Here is a 22,647-nt window from a genome sequence, read left to right as displayed (position 1 = left end):
AAAAAAAAAACCCTCCTGCCTTTTGTTTCAGTGGAGTTGAGTTCAGTCTCTCTCCCCTATTGCAAATGTCTTGAACAAAGTCTTCCTTGCCTGTTTAACTTGTCCAGTGCCACCTTTCTTTCACATGCCTCTTGAGCCATTGTATCTAGTTGACTCTTCTCCACTTATACCTTAAACAAGGGGTAAGGAGGAGTATCGTATGCAAACTTTGCACTTCTCATTCTTTATTCTGCACGTCAGTGACCCCATGGCTCCAACCTGCACTTCTGTGTGGATGATTTCTAAAACTACATCTCTTACCCCTTCCACATCTCATTCATTTATTCCACAGTCATTACTGAACATCAACAAAGATTCATTAATGTTCTTGTGTTGAAACATAGTTTATTTCCAAATATGCAGTTTCTTGCAGAGTAAATGTGGTAAACATTATCATATAAAAATTGAAGACTTATCTTTGCAAACACAGCTGAAACTAATTTCTTACCTCTCATATCTAAGAAATTTCTTGGATGTTATTTATACGGTCTGCTTCCTCAAAGCCTTTTACACAGCAACGTTTTTTTAGAACCTGCTCTCACTTTCAGAGATGTGTGACTCCATGTTTAAGCCTTACTCCTACTTTAAAATTCACCTTTCTCAGGGGATTAATGGAGTCACTAGAAGTCAAAAATTGTGCCCTGAAACTGACAGAATACAGCACTGTCTTTTAAAATATTCTTTTCATAAGACAGAAAATAGAAGTTTGTATCATGTTTTGACAGTCAAAGTTAGAGTTAACAGTTCTCTATAAAACAGGCATGGATGACAACTGTTACTTCTTAAAACTTTAACAAATCAAGGGGGAAAATGCTACCAGAAGAACTGCACTCTGCAAATCACTACTTTAAAATAATGATTATCGGGGACTTCCCTGGTGGTGCAGTGGATAAGACTCTGCGCTCCCAATGCAGGGGGCCCGGGTTCGATCCCTGGTCAGGGAACTAGATCCCACATGCCTGCTGCAGCTAAGAGTTCACATGCCACAACTAAGGAGCCCATGTGATGCAACTAAGAAGCCAGTGAGCCACAACTAATGAGCCCTGGAGCTGCAACCAAGGAGCCCACCTGCCACAACTAAGACCCAGCGCAACCAAATAAATAAATAAATATTAAAAATAATAATAACAATGATTATTTTGCTTCAGAGGTCCTGAGACGGCAGCAGCCTTTAGTGAGAACAATGGCTCATTTTAATACGTATGAGATAATTTAACTCCACCTGTCAATCTTACAATCTGGTTACTTCTCAGAGTTGGGGCCCAGGGGTGTTTCCTCCACAAGCTATACACCTTAGTTTATAAAAATCACTGCTGTGTGTGGAGACAAAACTCCACAGAGACCTCCACATGCAAAGCAGCCAAGCTCATTGTAAATTTGTCCTGGGTGAGTTTCCAGACTGATGAAATGGATAAACCAAAGCCCAGCTCTCCTTCCACACATCACTGCAGATGCCTCACTCCCTCCTACACCCCTCACTTCACTCCCACACAAATAGCAACACCACACATATATTGCCATTGGAATTCCACGTCAGAGCAATATTGACTCCACCATTTGGGAAATCCTGAAAGAGCTTGGATTTGAATTAAAGTCTTAAAGCCAAGAACCATGACTTACAAAGAAGACGCACAGCGTCCAATAATTCCACAGGTGAAAATAGATACACAGTAATTAAATATGAAGAGGTTTATCCATAGTTCTAGAAATGAATATAAATTTCTAACCCATTTGGTTTCATGACACTTTTCTAAAGAAATATTACATTTCTCAGACTTTACTAATATGAAGTTTTCTTTTAAACATCATTACCTTAAATCTTACCTTATTTTTAAAAACAAGCTGAACAGGAACTTTCAGAACATCATTTATAATTTCCCCATCATCTTCAATATAATACACAATAATACAGGCTTTTGGAGCCCAAGAATTTTCTGGTGTTAAGGAAAAAGTTGTTGAATTTTGCTTGCCTACGGCCACTAACTGTCCCCTGGACACTACCTGAAAAGAAGAATACATGGGTTTTATTTTATGCTAAAGCTAGTGAGAATCTCAATGGCAGCTATGTTTATCACAATTTTAAGCAAACATACAAATTCTTGACTTAAAACAACTTCAAATCCTTTTTGAACATACACACAAAAATAAATCTCCCTGACCAACACAGAGAGTACAGGTTGGTAATTAGAAAAGGATAAGATAAAGCAACCATAATTGAGCCAACAGCAGCTTGATGGTCAAGAATCTATTTCTGAGTGAAAGGAATGCAGAGCACCACTGAGAGAGCTGGATTAGCAAAACTACAATTTATGGGGAGCATTTTTATTTGTTTTTGTTTTCCTTATGTTTTATAATTTTCTATGATGAACATATGTGGCTTATCTCATAGAATTTTAAATTTTAAACATAATGCAAGATTTCATTATTCATCTTAAACTGGAAATGCAAATACGGGTGAAGAAAGAAAAAAAAGTTTGATTTCAATATAAAAAGGACAGCTTAAAAAGGTGTGAGGCTGATTTATAGCAACATGGATGGACCTAGTATGATAATATACCAAGTGAAGTAAGTCAGAAAGAGAAATTCAAATACCATAGGATATCACTTATATGTGGAATCTAAAATATGACACAAATGAACATATCTACAAAAGAGAAACAGACTCACAGACACAGAGAACAGACTTGTGGCTGTCAGTGGGGAGGGTAGAGGAGGGATGAATTGGGATTAGCAGATGCAAAGTATATATATATAGGATGGATAAACAGCAGTGTCCTACTATATAGCACAGGGAACTATATTCAATATCCTATAATAATCCATTGTGGAAAAGGAAAAAAATGTAAAATTTTGCAAAGTAAATTTATATACAACCTAGACATAGAAAACTCTGTAAGAGGGACTTCCCTGGTGGCAAAGTGGTTAAGAATCTGCCTGCCAATCCAGGGGACACGGGTTCAAGCCCTGGTCTGGGAAGATTTCACATGCTGCGGAGCTACTAAGCCCATGCGCCACAACTACTGAGCCTGCGCTCTAGAGCCTGTGAGCCACAACTACTGAGCCTGTGTGCCACAACTACTGAAGCCCGCATGCCTAGAGCCCGTGCTCTGCAACAAGAGAAGCCACCGCAGTGAGAAGCCCGCGCACAGCAACGAAGAGTAGTCCCCACTTGCCGCAACTAGAGAAAGCCCGTGCGCAGCAACGAAGACCCAATGCAGCCAAAAGTAAAAATAAATAAACTTATAAAAGAAAAAAAAGAAAACTCTGTAAGAACGTATATAAATATTACATACTGTGCATGTGTAACATACAATACATTAAAATATAATAGTTTCTTTTAAGTGTGAGGCTGAATTTTAAAAATCAGTAAGTTCAGTTTAAAATTAAGGTAGACATTGTTTCAGACGATTCTACAATAGATCATAAATTTAGATTCTGTAAGAGATTACCATATAGCTAAACTCCTTCAACTCCTTGTTGCCACTAAGCACCAACTCAAAAGGTGATCCCACCTAGAAAAAAAATACTTTAATTAATATATACATTATCAGTGGCAAGACAGTCCAATTATAATTAACAAGTGATTGTAATCATTACCTTTATATTTTCATCTCCTGTTTTTAGCTGGATGTACGTTTTACTAGGAGACTTAAACATATCATGAACTGCCATGCTACTCACAGTATCAAGAAAAGAGGCCTATAACAAAAGAAAAGGCAACCATAAAGTTTCATCTTTAGAAACACCTTGTTAAAGGATGTTACCTGCTGGACAATCACTGAAAGATAAATTCACTTTCACTATTCTTCACGCAGGAAACAATACATTCCCCAGACATTGGATCTTCATCATTTTACAGCTTACACTATAAAGAAAGTGATAGCTGTAAACATGTTAAAATGGTCTTCATCATCATAATCTAAGAGGAAAAAAGTACAGTCCTAACTTATTTCCAAAACAAAGGTGTATTATCAGGAAACACGGTGAGAAGAAAGAAGGAAGTGGAAAAGGAATCCTTTCCTCTCCCCACAATACAGAACTCAACTATAAGCAAGAAATCATATCAGCTCACTCAGTCTACCACTGGTGAGAGAAAAACTCAGAGGCCACACTGTGGCAGGGCTGAGTGACCACGAGAAAGGGAGCGGGAACGGCTGGGGGTCTCAGTACAGCAAAGGAGTGTAAAGGTAAAAAATATATTCCCCTTTGATCGCAGCTCCTGCCAGAACACCATTTCAAATGATGGAAAATCACCTAGACTGGGAGTTTGGGGGCTTCTCCATCATATCTTCGGATCACTATTTTCCTTTGCTCTTCAAAATGAATTTACAAGGAAGCATTCAGTCTAATTCTCAGCTACTGTCATTAAATCACTTTTTAACCCTTTCCCCCATTCTTTTAAAATAAAAATATGTGTCCACTTCCTGTGTACCAAAGTGACCTCCCAACAGGTGGAGTGCCTACCACAAGATGACAATTTTAAGGTTGCTGCGGTAACATAATGATGGTGGAAACAGATGGTACCTTCAACTGTAGCTCGCTGGAATCGTCCAGGATTGGGAATTCAATCTTGAAGATTCCATTTGTGGGGACAGTATGATTTACGATCTGGACAGCCCCTATTTCCTGATTTCCACCATCCCATCTACTCCAGTACTCGGTATAGTTTCTCTGCGTCACCATTATGACTACATTATTTCGTCTTTCTTCAGGAGTCAGTTGATTGCCATCAGAACGGGTTACCTTCACCTAATTGTCAAAAGAAAACATTTTGAAATCAGGTAAACAAGAGAAGCAAAGGATTCAAGTTTAGTTGAATCCAGTTTCCATCTGTGCTGTTCCCATGAAACTGAACTCTCAAAAATCATCGGCAGCCCCCTAACTTCCAGGTTCAGTGGTCTCTCTCTCTCTAGGCGGCCTCCCCTCCCGTCTGGCTGTTATGGCTCCTCTTACCTTCCACGGCTCCACAATAACCTCTTTCACTGCATACCCCTCTTCCTACATCCTCTCAGTGTCCTTTTTTATCCCCCTTCCCTCTCCCTAAATGTAGGAATTTGTCAAAGTCTCATTATCATTTACCCTCAAAGGTCTCGGCACTCCTGCTGCCATCCTGACCTGGTTCTGGAGCTCATACTCAATACCTCCAACCCCCTGCAGGAAACTTCTACTTGTACATCCCTGTCATCTCAAATTCAATACATCTAAAAGTGAGAAACCATCTCGCCTTTCCTATTTTTGCTAATACCACAATTCTGTCAGACTTAACATCTCTGAATTTCCCTTCCCTCTCCCCACCTTCCAAATCCAATGCACACCAAGTCTTACATCTCTTACATGCTCTCCACCCACAGTCAGCAGCGCAAGCCTCCTGCTGGCCTCGTGGCTGGGCTGCTGCCCTCCTCCTGCACCCAGACCCCCCCCCCCAAGTCCCCCTGGAACGCTGCTTTCGCCACACCCCTCCCACGTTCATAAGGCACCAAGATCTTCGCTGCTTAGAGCACGTGAGACACGGAGGACCCTCTGCAATCCCCAAGCTTTGCCTCCTGCTTTCTCTCTGACTGCTCCTGGACACGAGCTCTCTGCTGTCACTGCCCCGGTCCAGTCGCTGTCACCTGAAGGCACCCTGGCTTGCCAACCAAAGCTCTTGCCTTGTGTAGGCGTCTCAGCTCATCTTGTTCCCCACCCACACGTCCAAACACTGAAAATGCTGCTGATCTTGTAACAAATAGCCTAAGTCTTCCACTTCTCCACAAAGCATCCCTGAATGACCCCCCATCCCTATCCTACAGGCAGCTCCTCCTCCCTGAACTCTCTTTGTTTCCCTCTATTCATTTGGAAGTTACCATTTGCAGATTCCTGGGGGTTTTCTTAACTACCTTTTCAAACTGCCTAAATTATAAGCTTATTAAAATCAGAAGCTATCTAAAACTTTTTTTTCTCACTAGATCACTGGTTTATTGTAAAAAGATATTGAGCAAGATGGAAGAGATGCTTAGGGCAAAGTACCAGCACAGGGCCCTCTCTGAGCGCAGCCCTGCCCCCAAATCGCCACATAGTCACCAACATAGAAACTCTAAAACTTCTCTTGATCTATTCAACAAGAAGTGACCCTCCTTTCTTTAAAGCAGGGGCCAGAAGACTATGGCAGGCAGGGAGGCCAAATCCAGTCTCTTTGGAAGTAAGCTGTTATTGGAACGTGACCACCCTTGCTTGGTTACCAAGGGGCTGTGGCCGCTTTCATGCTACAATGTCAGAGTCACACAGTTGTGACTGAGACCATATGGCCCTCAAAGCTAAAAATATATACTATCTAGCCCTCTGCAGAAACAGTTTGCCAACACCTGTTTTAAATCCCTACAGAAATGTGTTCATGACACTGATTTATCCTGCCTTGAATTACAGTTATGTGTATATTTTCTTGTCACCATCACAAACACTGTGATTCCAGGGCAGAGACTGGGTCCTTCTTAGGTCTGTAAGCCCCATTTATTCACTCAGTCACTAAATGTTAATTCAGTATTCTCTCAAAAAATTGAGTAGATTAGTTGATACTTTTTAATGCTACATCTTTGCTAGGACTAAAATCAGTCATTATAAAAATCAAACTGAAACTGAAATTTTTTGACTACCATCTAATTCCTTCAATTAATTTATAAAAACTTCAGTGTCACAATTTAAATCTAACTTGAATTACTTATTAAATATATTTTGAGGAAAAATTTTTTGGAAACTACTTTTTTAAATAAATTAGATAAAGGTCATTTGGAAACAATTCTGTGTGCCTCATATATCTAAAGAGGAAACGTAATCTACCTACTTTGGGCTTAAATTTTTTGAAAAGCATTGAAAGTACTATTTCCCATTCTGTTTCACTAAACTGAACTTACTGCTTTACACCATTAATAAATATGCCAACTTACAGTGGCTGTGAAGTTGAGAGATGGTTTTAAGACAGTAGCATAATCAAAAATTTCAATGATGTAATCGTGTTGCTTGAAAAATACATTGGAGCTTGCATTTCTTGAGATACCTGTTTTGGAAATTGCACCATTTAGAAAGTAAAAGTAATATATTACCAACAGCTTCTATCCACCAAATCTCTCCATCTGAGCTACTTCCCAAAGGGGTTAGGATATCAGGACACAGAAGCCTCTTTGGCTTGGCCACAAAGAGGACCATACATGTCCTCTGTGGATCCCTTCTGAGCACCATTAGTGTCCCGCAATCAGTGACGTGCACCAGAGATCAGGCCACTGACAGAACAGTCTTTTTGCACTTTCAGGGATTGGTGAAAGCCATTAAAAAATAGCAACCGAAAGATCCAAGTAATGAACCTTTATTTTATTATTAAAAGAGAAAACTGTCTAGGAGCAGGTGAGATTTCAGAAGATGTTATTTAAAAAAATAAAAGGAGGATGGTTAGTCAGCTGAAAAGGTAGCCCTTCCATGTAGTTTTCAGGTTGAAAAAAAAAATAGAGATGGAAAAAATTATAAATACCTATCACAGGTGGTTCAAGTACATCCTTTCAAAGAACACAAGTTTCCCCTTCATTACGAAAACATTCTACAAGTTAGACTAATAGTCATGACAATCTCAGCATTAACTAGCATCCTTAGGCAACGGTGCCCTCAAATGAACATACCAATTATAATAAGAGATGACAGAGCAGCACAACATAAATAGCTTTACCTTCACTTCAAAGTCTACAAACCTGTAAGTGATTCTGTCACTGTGGCTAAAATTTCTACCGGCCCAGGAGAAGACAGATTCACGTGTTCAGAAAGGCCATCCGAAAAATCCATTACCTTTTTCATCTCTTCATCGTGAAAAGAGAAGTTTGCAGATCCATTTATCTGTTTTGTTAAAAAATTTTCAATTTCATTCTTCACTTTAGCACTTCAAATTTTAGAAATAAAACCCAAACTAAGTCACAACAATACAATGGTTCTCTTTCCACTTTAATCATTTTTTTAAAAAAGGGTAGATTCTCATTTGTTCAATGATAGAAAGCTCTTGATTTTCTTATGCTCAACTTTTGGTTAATTCAGTATAAAATCTTATTTCTAGAGAAAGTACACTTACAGTTTTTCCCCATTACAAGTTATAAGATATCTGCAAAAGTTACCTTAAATGTTTTTGTAATATTTTTCTTCACACCCCAAAAGGATAAAGGTAAAAATGTAAGTGTCAGGTCTCCTTTCACTGGCTTCCCATATGTATACCTGAAAAACAATACATGAGACCTAACTTAAAAGAATTATATTAAAAGCATACTCCTACTACAAATTTCTAAAACTAAAACATAGTTAGGAATGTGCTTAATAAATGGTGATCCTTGATATTAAGTCTCCAAAATGAGAAGACTTTTAACTACAATACCTCAAAAACAGTTCATAATACACACTTTACCCAGCCTCTGGAGACTCCAGAGAAAATCTGATCATAATTGGAAGTGACAGTTTCCCGTCAAAAGATTTTTAAAAGATTATGAAAACCTTTTATTCTTAGAAATCCAGACTGGCCCATTAACTGCATGCCCAGGAGACTTTGTAGCTTTTGAATATTTTTAAATGTTAGTTGAAATTGCATTCGCCGTGGCCCATTGCTGCATGTTCCAATATTAACCATCAGGGTTTATGAGATCAAACATGCCAGGGCACCAAATGTGCTCAAGGTTATTAAAAATTCGCTTTTGGGGGCTTCCCTGGTGGCGCGGTGGTTGAGAATCTGCCTGCCAACGCAGGGGACACAGGTTCGAGCCCTGGTCTGGGAAGATCCCACGTGCCGCAGAGCAACTGGGCCCGTGAGCCACACCTACTGAGCCTGCGCGTCTGGAGCCTGTGCCCCGCAACAAGAGAGGCCGCGACAGCGAGAGGCCCGCGCACCGCGATGAAGAGCGGCCCCCGCTTGCCACAACTAGAGAAAGCCCTCGCACAGAAACGAAGACCCAACACAGCCAAAAATAAATTAATTAATTAATTTTAAAAAAAAAATTCGCTTTTTGAAAGAAAATTTAAAATAAAAGTAATCTGCTTATCCATAGCACCGAAATTATATTCCTGAATCAAATCTCTCTCTGCGGACTTGCATTCTATGTATTAATTGTATCCCCTCTCATGATGGGATAGTCTCTTCGTGTAAAGGAGAGGCAATCTTTGGTAAACCATTTTACTGTCAGAAAGCCTTTTTTAAATAAGTTTCCTGGGTCCCTTCCATCTCTATTGTGAAATGCTCAACCAAACATGGAAGTTAATTTTGCTTTGTGCTCTATAAATCTGACAGTAAACTCCTGCTTCCATTGAATCCCTTAGTTGAACACAGAAAACAGCCCCTCGTCTGGATCAATGCATTCCTTCAGGATACAAATAACAGTATCTTTGAGCTCTTCTGCAGAACTAAAACCCCCAGCAAATGGAAGATGTTAAGTTCTTGATGAAGCACGTGTCATTCCAGAGAAGGTCACAGTTCGTCCATCATCACCTGATGCCAGGTGATCCCCGCATTGAAGGAATGCAAGCCCTGCATGCCCCCTGATCCTTATCTGCAACCCCACCCCTTGACTATAAAACTCCTCACAAACGCCCCTGGGTTCGGACACACAGTTCTGAGGGCATTAGCCCACTGTGACCCCCTTTGCCTGGCAAAGCAATAAAGCTATTCTTTTTTACTTCACCCATAACTCTGTCTCCGAGAATTAATTCGGTGTCGGGGCACAGAGGCCAGATTCGGCTTCACTATTGCACACTTAATAGACTACAATCTAGTATAAACATAACTTCTATACACACTGGGAAACCGAAAAAATTTCACGTGACTCTCTTTATTGCAATATTTTCTTTATTGCGGTGGTCTGGGACCGGACCCACAGTCTCCAAGGTATGCCTGTAGTATGAGAACTAGCCAGGTCTGAGAACTTTAACTGGCAACAACTGTCTCACTACCTACAACAGACAAACCAAACGCTAAGATGGGCTTTCTGATGTGTCTAGGCTAACGTCCCCAGTCACTTAATCAAACACTCTAGGTGTCAAGGTGAAGGTACTTCATAGGTGTGATTAAAGTCTGTAGTCGGTTGATTTTAAGTAGAGGAGATTATCCTAGATCATCTGATCAGCCTGACCTAAGCAGTTGAAAAGCCTTAATGCAGAGCTGAGAATTCCCTACAGAGGAAGAAATTCTGCCCGTGAACAGAAATGCCAGCCCGTACCTGAGAGCTCTCTAGCTGCCCTTCCTGACAACCTGCCCTACAGATTTTGGATTTGCCTAGTTAGTCCCCCCAGTCAAATAAGCCAACTCCTTGCAGTAAATCTCTTAATATATGTCTGCTGCTTCTACTTCTCTGGTTATACCTCGACTGATACACATACTAAAGAAAATGATGAGAACACAACGTGTTGAGTGCTGAAGAACTGCCTGGGGACCGTCACAATCGCCGTGTCATTCTCAGCCACTAGCGTCTCAAAGGGGGTCCACAAATGAGAATCAGGATGAAACTGCAGGGTTCTTACTGGGCTGGTGGGAAGAGGCAGTCAATGCTGTTGCTTCAGGGGATACACACCCCCTGAAAATGTACAATAAATTTCCTAGACAGTTACCAGAGTTTGAGAACCACTGTTTTAACTGGTTGTGTTAAATCCCTGGCACACCCCTGAAAACTAAAAACAGAAAAAAACAAGGTATCCACTTTCAACCTAATCCATGTGGACATTGATGGTTTATGTGGATTTGAAGTCACTAAGTTTTATAAGCGTTAGTCAAAGAACTCGAAATAAAAGGCAGACAGAATGCTTGACCTTCAGCTAAGATCAAGGGCAGGATAATAATTATGACAAAGCGGGCATTTATGTGTTTATGTGTTTTCCAAACCATAAATTCAGCCACAGAACCCAAATTCACATTGTAAGCTACCTCTTAGTTGAACTAACTTGGTATACAAATCGTAGACACATTTTTGCCTTTATGTCACGTGGGTGTCACATGATTTGTTGGCCAAAAGAATCTAAAGCAGGAGTCCTCAGACATTTTGGTGCGGGGACTCACTGCCCATCGACTGCCACTGCCACAGACCCTCACCAGGAGAGGAATATTGTGGTGAGTGGTGAGACGGGGTCCAGTTTTTACCAGCGATTACAAATAAATTCTGAAGCTAAATAAATTTCACAAACCAAAGCCCAGATATTGACACATCAAAAATAAATGCTACAAGGCACACCCATCCTTGGGAAGGAAAGGCAGGCACCTCTCCATAAGGGCTGCGGAGGTCACCGGGAGTGTGCTGAGGTTTTCTGGGACCCAGAGCAAGACCTTCTCTGGTCTGGAAGAGGTGCAAGTGACACCAAGGAGGGACAGCTGAGCAGGGAAAGGGCACCGCGATGCTCTATCAGGTCCTGGCCCCCTTAGAGGATTAGGTCGGCACCCAGCCCACAGGCTGCTCTCCTGAGGAGGCCTAGCCACCCAGGCCAACTCCAACCCACTGACAGGTCCCGGCCGACGAGGGACGTGCGTCACAGGTGTCACCCCATCCAAGTCCTCGCAAACCCCGGCGGATGGGGAGGGACACAAAATTTTTTTTAAATTTTAAATGCTACAAGAAATCGGTCCTGGAATTACTTGAGGGCAATCCCAGCCCATACGTTTGAGAGCCAGTGGTCTGGAACTCTGAAGACGCTTTTTGCCTCAGCAAAACAAAATGCTGTGATGTTCGAGCCATTGGATCAAAATCATGAAAGCCACTAGACAGCAGTTACACGGGGCGGGGCTGGAAGTCCCTGTGTCCAAATGCTGAAACGGATGATGAATGTGGATCACTGACTTATCTGTTAATTGCAATAAGGCAACCAAACCCCTCCCCCAAGTCTCAACCTCCATTATTGACAGCTGAATGAGGACTAAATAAAGATAAAGCTTTTTTTCAATCTGGCACAATCTATCAGGTAAATCCCTTGACCAGTCTTAGAAAGACACTAGCCTATGGGGAATATTTTAGGACTGGATCAGCTCGGAAGCAGAGACATGGGTGCAAAGACCTGTGCAGACATGTTCCGTGCTTAATTATTTATTATAAACATTTGTTTCCTGCCCACTGGGGTATTTTAATAAGCAACATACTGTGCTAATGTTCTGGAGTATATAATGAGCTCTTTGTCATACAGTTTCAGAACAGTTTATAGTCATAGAAAGCAATATGATACTTACTTTGCTGTGACGGTACCATTTAAAGTCACAGAATTTAAAGAACAGTATAATGGTGTCTGCAAAGTGACTTCAAATTTTGGTAATACTGGAAAAGAAAAGCAAGGATATTTTAAACATCCATTTACCTCTCATTTTACAACTTAACAAACTAGAGAACAGAACTGCTCTAAAGGAGTTGATAAATGGTACCATTTGAACTTAGATTCACTAGGCTCCAAATACACAGTAACACATAGATAAAAGTACTTCATTCCACTCAAAATCAGAAACCCTACAAGGCTGGTAACTAGACAGTGATGGGGGTGGGGGAGTTGCTATGGACACTCGGGTCTGTGAAGCCTCCCACCGGTAGAATCTAAATTGTATCCAGAACCCTAGATGCAAAGCCATCTGAGTGCTAGAACGCCAGGGTTTTCACTCACCTGTCACCCACCCACCAGTGTGCACTTACTGCTTGTTAAAATACTTCCATATCACTTGGTAAATAGCGACTTCTGAGCAGCCCCTTCCCTGGGACTTTTTTCCAATTTGGTTACTAAAAGCACATCCTGAGACCCTAAGACTCTCCTTTTTCTGCAGGGTGACACACATGCAGTCACAGAGAATCCACGTCCTTTGAGACCATCAAAGGTAAATGCGGTGACAGTCTAACGCAATGGATTACTACGAAGTTGTGTCCTAGGATTTCTAGTTAATAACTAAGATATGGCTACAAAGTAATGATGCTTTTCTTGTGCAACAGGTACTGGTTCCTGAAGGTAATCCCAAAATTAGAAACCCCTACTTTGGTTGGCTTTATATAATTAGGCTATGAAATATTTTATAAATAGTAATATTATTTAATATAAAGCACCTCACTGGAGTAAAAAAAATTTCATTTCCTTCCAATCTATAGAAATATTCCTCTTCTCTAACTTCACTGACCAATGAAATAGATCCATCTCGTAACAAGGCATCTCACCATTCAGTTAACGCAAGAGAAGAATCAAGACGACCAATAAGTCAGCAGAACAGGACAGACCTCCAGCTCCAGGCTAAAGACCCTTGGAGTGCCAAGATGATCTGAGGCCCGAGACCACTCCAGGACTCTGACCCTCCTCCAAGGTCCTGGTCACTCAGAGGTGGAATTTCCTTAGACCAAGGAAATTAAAATGTCCCCTCCTCAAACATCACAAGGTGGCAATCAATTGCCCCTCCACTACATACCCCCTTCAACAACATATAGCCACCCAGCACCGCCTCTATGTGAAATAAAAACAGCCTATAAAATCCTCAGCCACCTCTGATTTATTCCTCTAGATCGGGGCTGTCCAAAAGAAACAAAATGTGAGCCACATGGTGTAGTTTTAAATTTCTAGTAGCCACATTTAAAAAGGAAAAAGAAGCATGTGCAATTAATTTTTGTAATATTTTTTACCTAAAGCCATGTATCCAAAATATTATCATTTCAACATGTAATCAATATAAATAATTATTATTAATGAGCTATTTTTCTTTCTTTTTTTTTATACCGTCTTCAAAATTTGGCATTCTATGTGCTTAGGGCACATCTCCATTTAGACCAGCCACATTTCAAGTGCTCAGCAGCCAACGTGGTGAGTGACCCCTGAACCGGACAACACAGTTCCAGATCGGGGGTCAGTAAACAATGACCAGCATGGGCTAAGAATGGGTTTTGCATTTCCAATTGGTTGGAAACAATCAAAAGAAGACTATTTCACGACATGGGAAAATTATATGAAATCCAAATTTCCACGTCCATAAATAAAACTGCTTTGGCTCACAACCACTTTCACTTACATATTGTCTATGGCTGCTTCGTGCTACAACAGCAAAGCTGAGTAGGTAAGACAGAGCCGTATGGCCCACAGAGCATAAAGTTTTACTATCTGGCGATTAACAGGAAAAAGCTTTGCTGCCCCCTGTTCTAGTTGATCATGAGGCTGAGCTGTGACAATGCGGTATGAGATGCATGGACCGGAGCCACAAAGGTGCAAGCAAACGACTTTCCAGAATTTCTATTGCCTGAACGAGACACAATCTCAAAAAGTAACACAAATCAGACGAAAAAGCTTGTGTACAACCTCAACACAGCTGTTCAAAGTACAACTAATAGTGGGGTCCTATGCCTTCACTCTCCGATTTCCTTCCTCTCCATCCACCAACAAAACACTGGGGTCGCACATTGCTTACATCTACGTGTTTCCAAATGCGATACTACAAATGTGGCGCCTGCAAGAAGAGGATTTACTCAAGTTAAACCCTGTCTTCACCAGTGCTGACCAAGTGAAAGATGTGGGAAACGACTGTGGTTATGCTTTAAAAAAAACACCATACAAAATTTTAAATATGTTATGATCACAACAAAGTAGAAAAACAGAATAACTATACATATGAAGAGCAGGATAATGGCACTACAGCCAATCTTGTTCCTACTTTACTCTTTATAAAGAAAAAATGTTCAGACCTATAGGAAATACTAGGATTTTACCTGGTAAAAATCCATTGGGATTTTTACTTTAAATAATACATCTCTTAGAAATTTCTCTTATCTCTGTGGAAAGTAATAAATGTGTTTTCCTTCAAAATAAGTTGAGGAACTCTTACCGTATTCTGAAACCTGAAATGACTGATAATATGTCTGGTCCTATTGGGAAGAAGAAAAAAAAGACAAGAAAATATATGAGTTCTTATTTAATTACTTTGCTTGCTTACTTACCTCACAAAAACATTTAGAAAACATTTTTAATTACATTTATAATTATTAAACAAACAAAACAATTTATTTTAACTTTGTAGAAGTTTATTTTTAGTTATCTGCAACATGAAGTCTGTGAATTTCATGAGTTTTTCTTCACAATCCACTAACATAAAAAGATGACCTGTCTCTTTAATTCACTGCAGGTCATTGAAACAAACCGCTTAACCTGACTTCCCTCATCTGTGAAATGAGAACAAGATTAAATTAGATAATTTATGAATTTACCAAGCAAGGATAACACATGTCAGACTAACAGGAAATGACTTCAAATTTGGTTTGTCTATCCCTATCAAAGCAAACCAATGAAGAATATATAAAATAGTCAAGGATGCAAAATCATCATGGACCAACACCCTTTATCTTCCTAATTCCTTGAAGTATTTTCTACTGTAACCCTTAAATCAGTACACTCTACCCTATTTTAACAGATATTTATTAATTATTTCCTTTTCCAGGATCAACAAGAAAACGTGTGGCCTAGAATATCTTTTTTTTCCAACTCCTCGTATTTCTATTTCTCCGTTCCTAATCATAGGTAACACATTAAACAGAACCACTTCAAGATAGCTAAGAAATTCCACCAATGAAATGTGTATTCCAATTCTGATTCCCTAAGTTTATCAAAGCAAATACACAGATGCAGCTACAAGATATTGGCTTTTTTTAAAATCATATTTGTTTAACCTAAAGTAACTGTACATCACCTAAACTAACATGATAGTATAAATCAACTATACCTCAATAAAAAATAAATAAAATTTTAATAACTAAATAAACTGTACACAAGCAAATTATTTTTTAATCCTAAAAGAAGGATACAGTTCATTTCAAAGTATAAGACAAATACAACTACTTATATGCCAACAAAATAACTGTCTAAAACTTGGCTTCAGTGTTGTCATTTAAAGTGGATCCCAAAGAAATTGTGTTGATCATTCTTTAAGAATCTCCACATTTGTCACTTCTATCTTAAAGTGTTTTCACGTCATATAAAGGAATGTTATAAATTACATGTCTTTGATTCATTTATAAGTTCTGATTTGTCATCCTCAAAAATCAAATCAAGAAGGCAATCTACCTTTAATACCTGTTTTACTGATAACATAAGAATTCTAGTCTTGGGACTTCCCTGGTGGTCCAGTGGTTAAGAATCCGCCTTCCAATGCAGGGGACGCAGGTTCAATCCCTGGTCAGGGAGCTAAGATTCCCACATGCCACAGGGCAAGTAAGCCCATGCACCACAACTACTGAGCCCGCGTGCTCTGGAGCCCGCGCATGACAACAAAAAGATGCCGCAACTAAGACCCGACGCAACCCAATAAATAAATCAATAAAAATAAAATAAATATTAAAGAAAAGAATTCTAGTCTTTAAATTACTTTTTGCTTTACGACTGAGGTAAAGCACAGGTAAGGCTGTGGAATAAGCGATTTAACAACGATGACGTCTGTTCGTCAAGTTAAGTTCATATAGCAAACCCCAAGTGAGTACTGCATATAAAACACCATGTGAGGCTCTGTAAAGGTTAACTACAGTCCGCAGCATCAGAAGTTCAGTCTAGAGATGGAGCAGACACAGTCCAGTGCAACACTGCAAGGTGCCCTGGAGTTTCATGCACTGTATTTCTGCTCTCACTCTCCCCTATGCTTGACTTACACACACTTCCACCTCTGCCCATCTTCCAAGACTTGGCTCAAATATTACTGCTTCTCTGGATCCCCAATCTAAAAGTAATCTCTATGCCTCCAAGCACTTTAGTCCTTCTTTCTTTGTCACTTTTCACCCTGTATCCTGAATATTTAGGTACATGGCTTATCTTGCTGCAAGTTCTTTGAGAGCCAGGTCCATGTTATACCACGTTTTTATCCTTCATAGTTTATCCCTTGAGTTGCCAACCTAACAGACTCCCTGATACCAAAAAATTTCTCAAATAACATGTATTAGATTGAATAAAAAGTGCTAGCTTTGACAAACGTGGAAAATCAACTAATTTGTTTGGGCCTCCTTTAAACAGCCTTGAAACCAACTTTTAGGCAATTATTTAACAAACAAGTAGTTACATTAGTTTACATTTGAAATAAATTCTCCCTTCCTGCCTCCTGCATTACCCGTCATCCCTGACAATTCCTGGATTTTCCATCTCTCTGGTTGTCTCCTCCCCTTCATTCAGTCTGTAAACACTGTCACATCTTCTGTTCTCCTGGTACTCTTAAGTATCTTTCTGACTTGTTGCCTTAACGGTCTTTTCTTTTTGATCTTGAAATGTTGGCCCTTCCCATCCTGAACCCAATGCTCTTGATAAGTGAGCTCATCAACTCTCACGGTGTTAACTGTCATCTCTACGCTAAACACTCCTAAACCTTTATCTCTGGCCATCCCTCAAGCGGGAGATTCAGACTCAAATCCACCTTCGGGACACCTCCACCTGAATGTTCTACAGAAGATCCTGGACTCCTTTATCTGGGTTTAGCCTCCACCAGGGACCTTTTCTTGATCGCCTCTCCCCGTGCTGGGTTAGATGCCCCTTCTCTCCCATAATACCCTGTGTATAACTCTATCACTTTACTTAACACAGTATACTATAATTATCTGCTTTGTGCCCATCACCGGAAACAGACTATGAAGTCATTGGGGGCACAGCACCTAATTCAGCATGCTTTCAAGGTTTGTTGAATGAATGTATGTATTAATGAATGAATGCATTGAATTTTGTCCCCAGGCTGGTTCTGATACCGGGGGGCTCATCAGATTAGCCTCAGTTATTGTACAGCCTCTCTTGCAAGAAATTGAAATAACCTTCAGACTACCCTGAGGAGGCACAGCCATTTGTCAAGTGACCCATGGAGTAACCTTAACTCTCTGCCCTGCATTTAGAAGGAATACGAACGTCAGCGAGTGGAAGAAGTCAGCCATCAGGGAAAACTGAAGAAAAAGTGGGAGAAAAGCGCTTCTTTTCACTGTCATTTAAATTGTTCCAGTAAATCAAGAAATCATCGTGTAACTGAATGCTGACAGTGTGCTTTGTACCAGATGAGGTTTTCCCAGGGTGTTTATAAGTGGTAAAATGCAAATCTAGAAATAAATTATTTTACTGTCCAAGGGGTTTGGAAAGCAGAAATGAGTTTTGTCATTTTCAGCATGTGGTCATTAGGCAATCAGGCCATACCAATTTTCACAATGAGTTTAGTTTTCTTTATAAAATATTTTTACAAAATATACAATCAAGAATGTAGAAGAGGGACTTCCCTGGAGGTCCAGTGGTTAAGACTTTGCCTTCCAATGCAGGGGGTGTGGGCTCGATCCCTGGTCGGGGAGCTAAGTTCCCACATGCCTCTCAGCCAAAAAAAAACCAAAACATAAAACAGAAGCAAAATTGTAACAAATTCAATAAAGACTTTAAAAAAAAAAAGGTAGAAGATACTGAAATATTTTAAATTAATAATAATTCAGAGAAGTAGCAGCCATTTATGCCACAGATAAACACAAAAACACTGATACTGAGTACTTTCATTAGTCTAGAACAGGGATCTGCAAACTCTTTCTATAAAGGGCCAGGCAGTAAATATTTTAGGCTTTGCAAGCCATATGGTCCCTGTCACAACTTCTCAACTCTGCCGGCGCAACACAAAACAGCCAGAGACAACACAAACAAAGGAGACCGATTGTGTGCCAACAAAACTTTATTTACAAAAACAGGTGTTGGGCTGTGTTTGGTCTTTAGGCCAGGGTTTGCTGACCCCTGGTCTAAAAAATAAAATTTATTTCCATATTCTTCTATGTTAGCTCTAGCTGAACTAAATTTGACTAAATCAAATTTAAAACATGAAGCAAAAAACAACCCCAGACCTTTTGTAGGAAGTACAAGTTCCATTTACTAAACAACTTTCCTTCACTTTCAAAGAAACGATCTACTTCAAAATGAGTTTTTAATATTTATTCTAGCTTGTCAAATACAGCTTGTGCTCATTCACTCTGGCAGCAACTGGAGAGAGAGGCTGACCTGAAAGCTTAAATACGTGGGCAGCATGTCTTCTAAGCAAACACCTTTCCAGACAAAAGAATACATAACTCATCAACATCTTCAGAGCTCTGCTTTCCTTAATATGGTCGCTGCTCCGGGGGAAAACACTCTGTTAGGACACCTGCTCTTCAGCACATATCTTCACTCTCTATCTGTATTACATGTAAGCCCACCTCAATCAGATTTCTAAACAACTTCTAAAGCAGAATGGAAAAGGAGAACAAGGAGGTGCTCTCGGTAAGCTCTGTAACTTCTTTATTCCCTTATCCCTAAGTCAGTGGTTCATCGTGATGGTGTATGTTATGGAAATTGATCAGATGAAAGGGGAAAGACAGAAACACACTATTCTTACCTTCCTAAGAAATACACTATGACTACAGTGCAAATTGGAGATGTGAATTACTACAACCTTCTATTCCAGTTACACATTTGCCTTCCCTAAACATGAAGCCATCCAACTCTTGAGAGGGTTTCTATTTTTCACAAACTTCAAAAAATATGGCACGCCACATGACCGCTTAAAACCGTACATTTTTTTTAAAAGGCAGGTCAGTTTCTTTCAGCTCTTGCTGCTGGAATGAAAAAAAAAAATGCCAGAAACAGAATTCAAGGGCTGGATGGATTCTTTGTGTTTGCACATTTCTGTTCATTTATGATCATTTTAACTTTGTAAAAGTCTGCTTTAACATTGATCTCTGGTGTCTGGATTTAATTTTTATTTAAAGATTAAGAAAGGCACTGAATTTTTTAAATCCACACATAACAAGTTGTTAAAATGGAACGATTTAAGACTCAGTTTTGGCTTTGTCCCCCAAGACAACAGAGGCCAAGTACAGCCACGTTCCCAAGCCAGGTGCAGGACTAGCAGCAGGGGGCTTCCCTGGTGGCACAGCGGTTGAGAATCCGCCTGCCAATGCAGGGGACACAGGTTCGAGCCCTGGTCTGGGAAGATCCCACATACCGCGGAGCAACTGAGCCCGTGAGCCACAACTACTGAGCCTGCGCGTCTGGAGCCTGTGCTCCCCAACAAGAGAGGCCGCGATAGTGAGAGGCCCGCGCACTGCGATGAAGAGTGGCCCCCGCTTGCCGCAACTAGAGAAAGCCCTCGTACAGAAACGAAGACCCAACACAGCCATAAAAAAATAAATAAATAAAATTAAAAAAAAAAAAAAAAAAAAGACTAGCAGCAGGACCTGCAAAGGAGGTCTCCAAAAACTGGTTTTGCAACCCCTTTTATTTTTTTTTTTAAATTTTTGAATTTTATTTTATTTATTTTTTTATACAGCAGATTCTTGTTAGTCATCCATTTTATACACATCAGTGTATACATGTCAATCCCAATCTCCCAATTCATCCCACCACCACCACCACTCACCCGCCACTTTCCCCCCTTGGTGTCCATACGTTTGTTCTCCACATCTGTGTCTCGACTTCTGCCCTGCAAACCGGTTCATCTGCACCTTTTTTCTAAGTTCCACATATATGCGTTAATATACGATATTTGTGTTGTTTTTCTCTTTCTGACTTACTTCACTCTGTATGACAGTCTCTAGATTCATCCACATCTCTACAGATGACACAATTTCATTCCTTTTTATGGCTGAGTAATATTCCACTGTATATATGTACCACTTCTTCTTTATCCATTCGTCTGTCGACGGGCATTTAGGTTGCTTCCATGACCTGGCTATTGTAAACAGTGCTGCAATGAATATTGGGGTGCATGTGTCTTTTTGAATTGTGGTTTTCTCTGGGTATATGCCCAGTAGTGGGATTGCTGGATCATATGGTAATTCTATTTTTAGTTTTTTAAGTAACCTCCATACTGTTCTCCATAGTGGCTGTATCAATTTACATTCTCACCAACAGTGCAAGAGGGTTCCCTTTTCTCTACACCCTCTCCAGCATTTATTGTTTGTAGATTTTTTGATGATGACCATTCTGACCAGTGTGAGGTGATACCTCATTGTAGTTTTGATTTGCATTTCTCTAATAATTAGTGATGTTGAGTAGCTTTCCATGTGCTTTTTTAGTCATCTGCATGTCTTCTTTGGAGAAATGTCTATTTAGATCGTCCACCCATTTTTTGATTGGGTTGTTTGTTTTTTTAATATTGAGCTGCATGAGCTGCTTGTACATTTTGGACATTAATCCTTTGTCCATTGATTCGTTTGCAAATATTTTCTCCCATTCTGAGGGTTGTCTTTTCGTCTTGTTTATGGTTTCCTTTGCTGTGCAAAAGCTTTGAAGTTTCATTAGGTCCCATTTGTTTATTTTTGTTTTTATTTCCATTACTCTAGGAGGTGGGTCAAAAAGGATCTTGCTGTGATTAATGTCAAAGAGTGTCCTTCCTATGTTTTCCTCTAAGAGTTTTATAGTGTCCGGTCTTACATTTAGGTCTCTCATCCATTTTGAGTTTATTTTTGTGTATGGTGTTAGGGAGTGTTCTAATTTCATTCTTTTACATGTAGCTGTCCAGTTTTCCCAGCACCACTTATTGAAGAGACTGTCTTTTCTCAATTGTAAATCCTTGCCTCCTGTGTCATAGATTAGTTGACCATAGGTGCATGGGTTTATCTCTGGGTTTTCTATCGTGTTCCATTGATCTATGTTTCTATTTTTGTGACAGTACCATATTGTCTTGATTACTGTAGCTTTGTAGTATAGTCTGAAGTCAGGGAGTCTGATTCCTCCAGCTCCGTTTTTTTCCCTCAAGACTGCTTTTCCTATTCGGGGTCTTTTGTGTCTCCATACAAATTTTAAATTTTTTTCTTCTAGTTCCGTAAAAAATGTCATTGGTAAATTAATAGGGATTGCATTGAATCTGTAGATTGCTTTGGACAGTATAGTCATTTTCACAATATTGATTCTTCCAATCCAAGAACATGGTATATCTCTCCATCTGTTGGTATCATCTTTAATTTCTTTCATCAGTGTCTTAGAGCTTTCTGCATACAGGTCTTTTGTTGCCCTAGGTAGGTTTATTCTTAGGTATTTTACTCTTTTTGTTGCAGTGGTAAATGGGAGTGTTTCCTTAACTTCTCTTTCAGATTTTTCATCATTAGTGTATAGGAATGCAAGAGATTTCTGTGCATTAATTTTGTATCTGGCAACTTTACCGAATTCATTGATTAGCTCTAGTAGTTTTCTGGCGGCATCTTTAGGATTCTCTATGTATAGTATCATGTCGCCGGCAAACAGTGACAGTTTTACTTCTTCTTTTCCAATTTGCATTCCTTTTATTTCTTTTTCTTCTCTGATTGCCGTGGCTAGGACTTCCAGAACTATGTTGAATAAAAGTGGTGAGAGTGGACATCCTTGTCTTGTTCCTGAGCTAAGAGGAAATGCTTTCAGTTTTTCACCATTGAGAATGATGTTTGCTGTGGGTTTGTTGTATATGACCTTTATTATGTTGACGTAGATTCCCTCTATGCCCACTTTCTGGTTTTTATCATAAATGGGTGTTGAATTTTGTCAGAAGATTTTTCCCCATCTATTGAGATGATCATATGGTTTTTCTTCTTCTATTTGTTAATATGGTGTATCACATTGATTGATTTGCATATATTGATGAATCCTTGCATCCCTGGGATAAATCCCACTTGATCGTGGTGTATGATCCTTTTAATG

The 22,647-nt window shown here is 39.8% G+C and overlaps 1 protein-coding gene across 1 annotated transcript in view; it reads right to left on the bottom strand.

Annotated features, from left to right (window-relative positions):
• Window positions 1-22,647, bottom strand: part of CD109 (CD109 molecule) — a 128,007-nt gene that overhangs the window by 54,141 nt on the left and 51,219 nt on the right. Inside the window, exons 6-14 of the mRNA XM_068551617.1 lie at window positions 14,843-14,882; window positions 12,236-12,320; window positions 8,166-8,262; window positions 7,752-7,893; window positions 6,960-7,069; window positions 4,564-4,788; window positions 3,637-3,738; window positions 3,489-3,551; window positions 1,864-2,040 (exon numbers count right to left, since the gene is read on the bottom strand). Of these exons, the coding sequence (XP_068407718.1) occupies window positions 1,864-2,040; window positions 3,489-3,551; window positions 3,637-3,738; window positions 4,564-4,788; window positions 6,960-7,069; window positions 7,752-7,893; window positions 8,166-8,262; window positions 12,236-12,320; window positions 14,843-14,882 (1,041 nt within the window). The remainder of the gene's footprint in view (window positions 1-1,863; window positions 2,041-3,488; window positions 3,552-3,636; window positions 3,739-4,563; window positions 4,789-6,959; window positions 7,070-7,751; window positions 7,894-8,165; window positions 8,263-12,235; window positions 12,321-14,842; window positions 14,883-22,647) is intronic.

Source organism: Eschrichtius robustus, chromosome 9, assembly GCF_028021215.1.
Source record: "Eschrichtius robustus isolate mEscRob2 chromosome 9, mEscRob2.pri, whole genome shotgun sequence".
NCBI lineage: Eukaryota > Metazoa > Chordata > Mammalia > Artiodactyla > Eschrichtiidae > Eschrichtius > Eschrichtius robustus.
The sequence above is the reverse complement of the archived record's forward strand: the minus strand, read 5'-3'. Positions and strand labels throughout refer to the sequence as shown.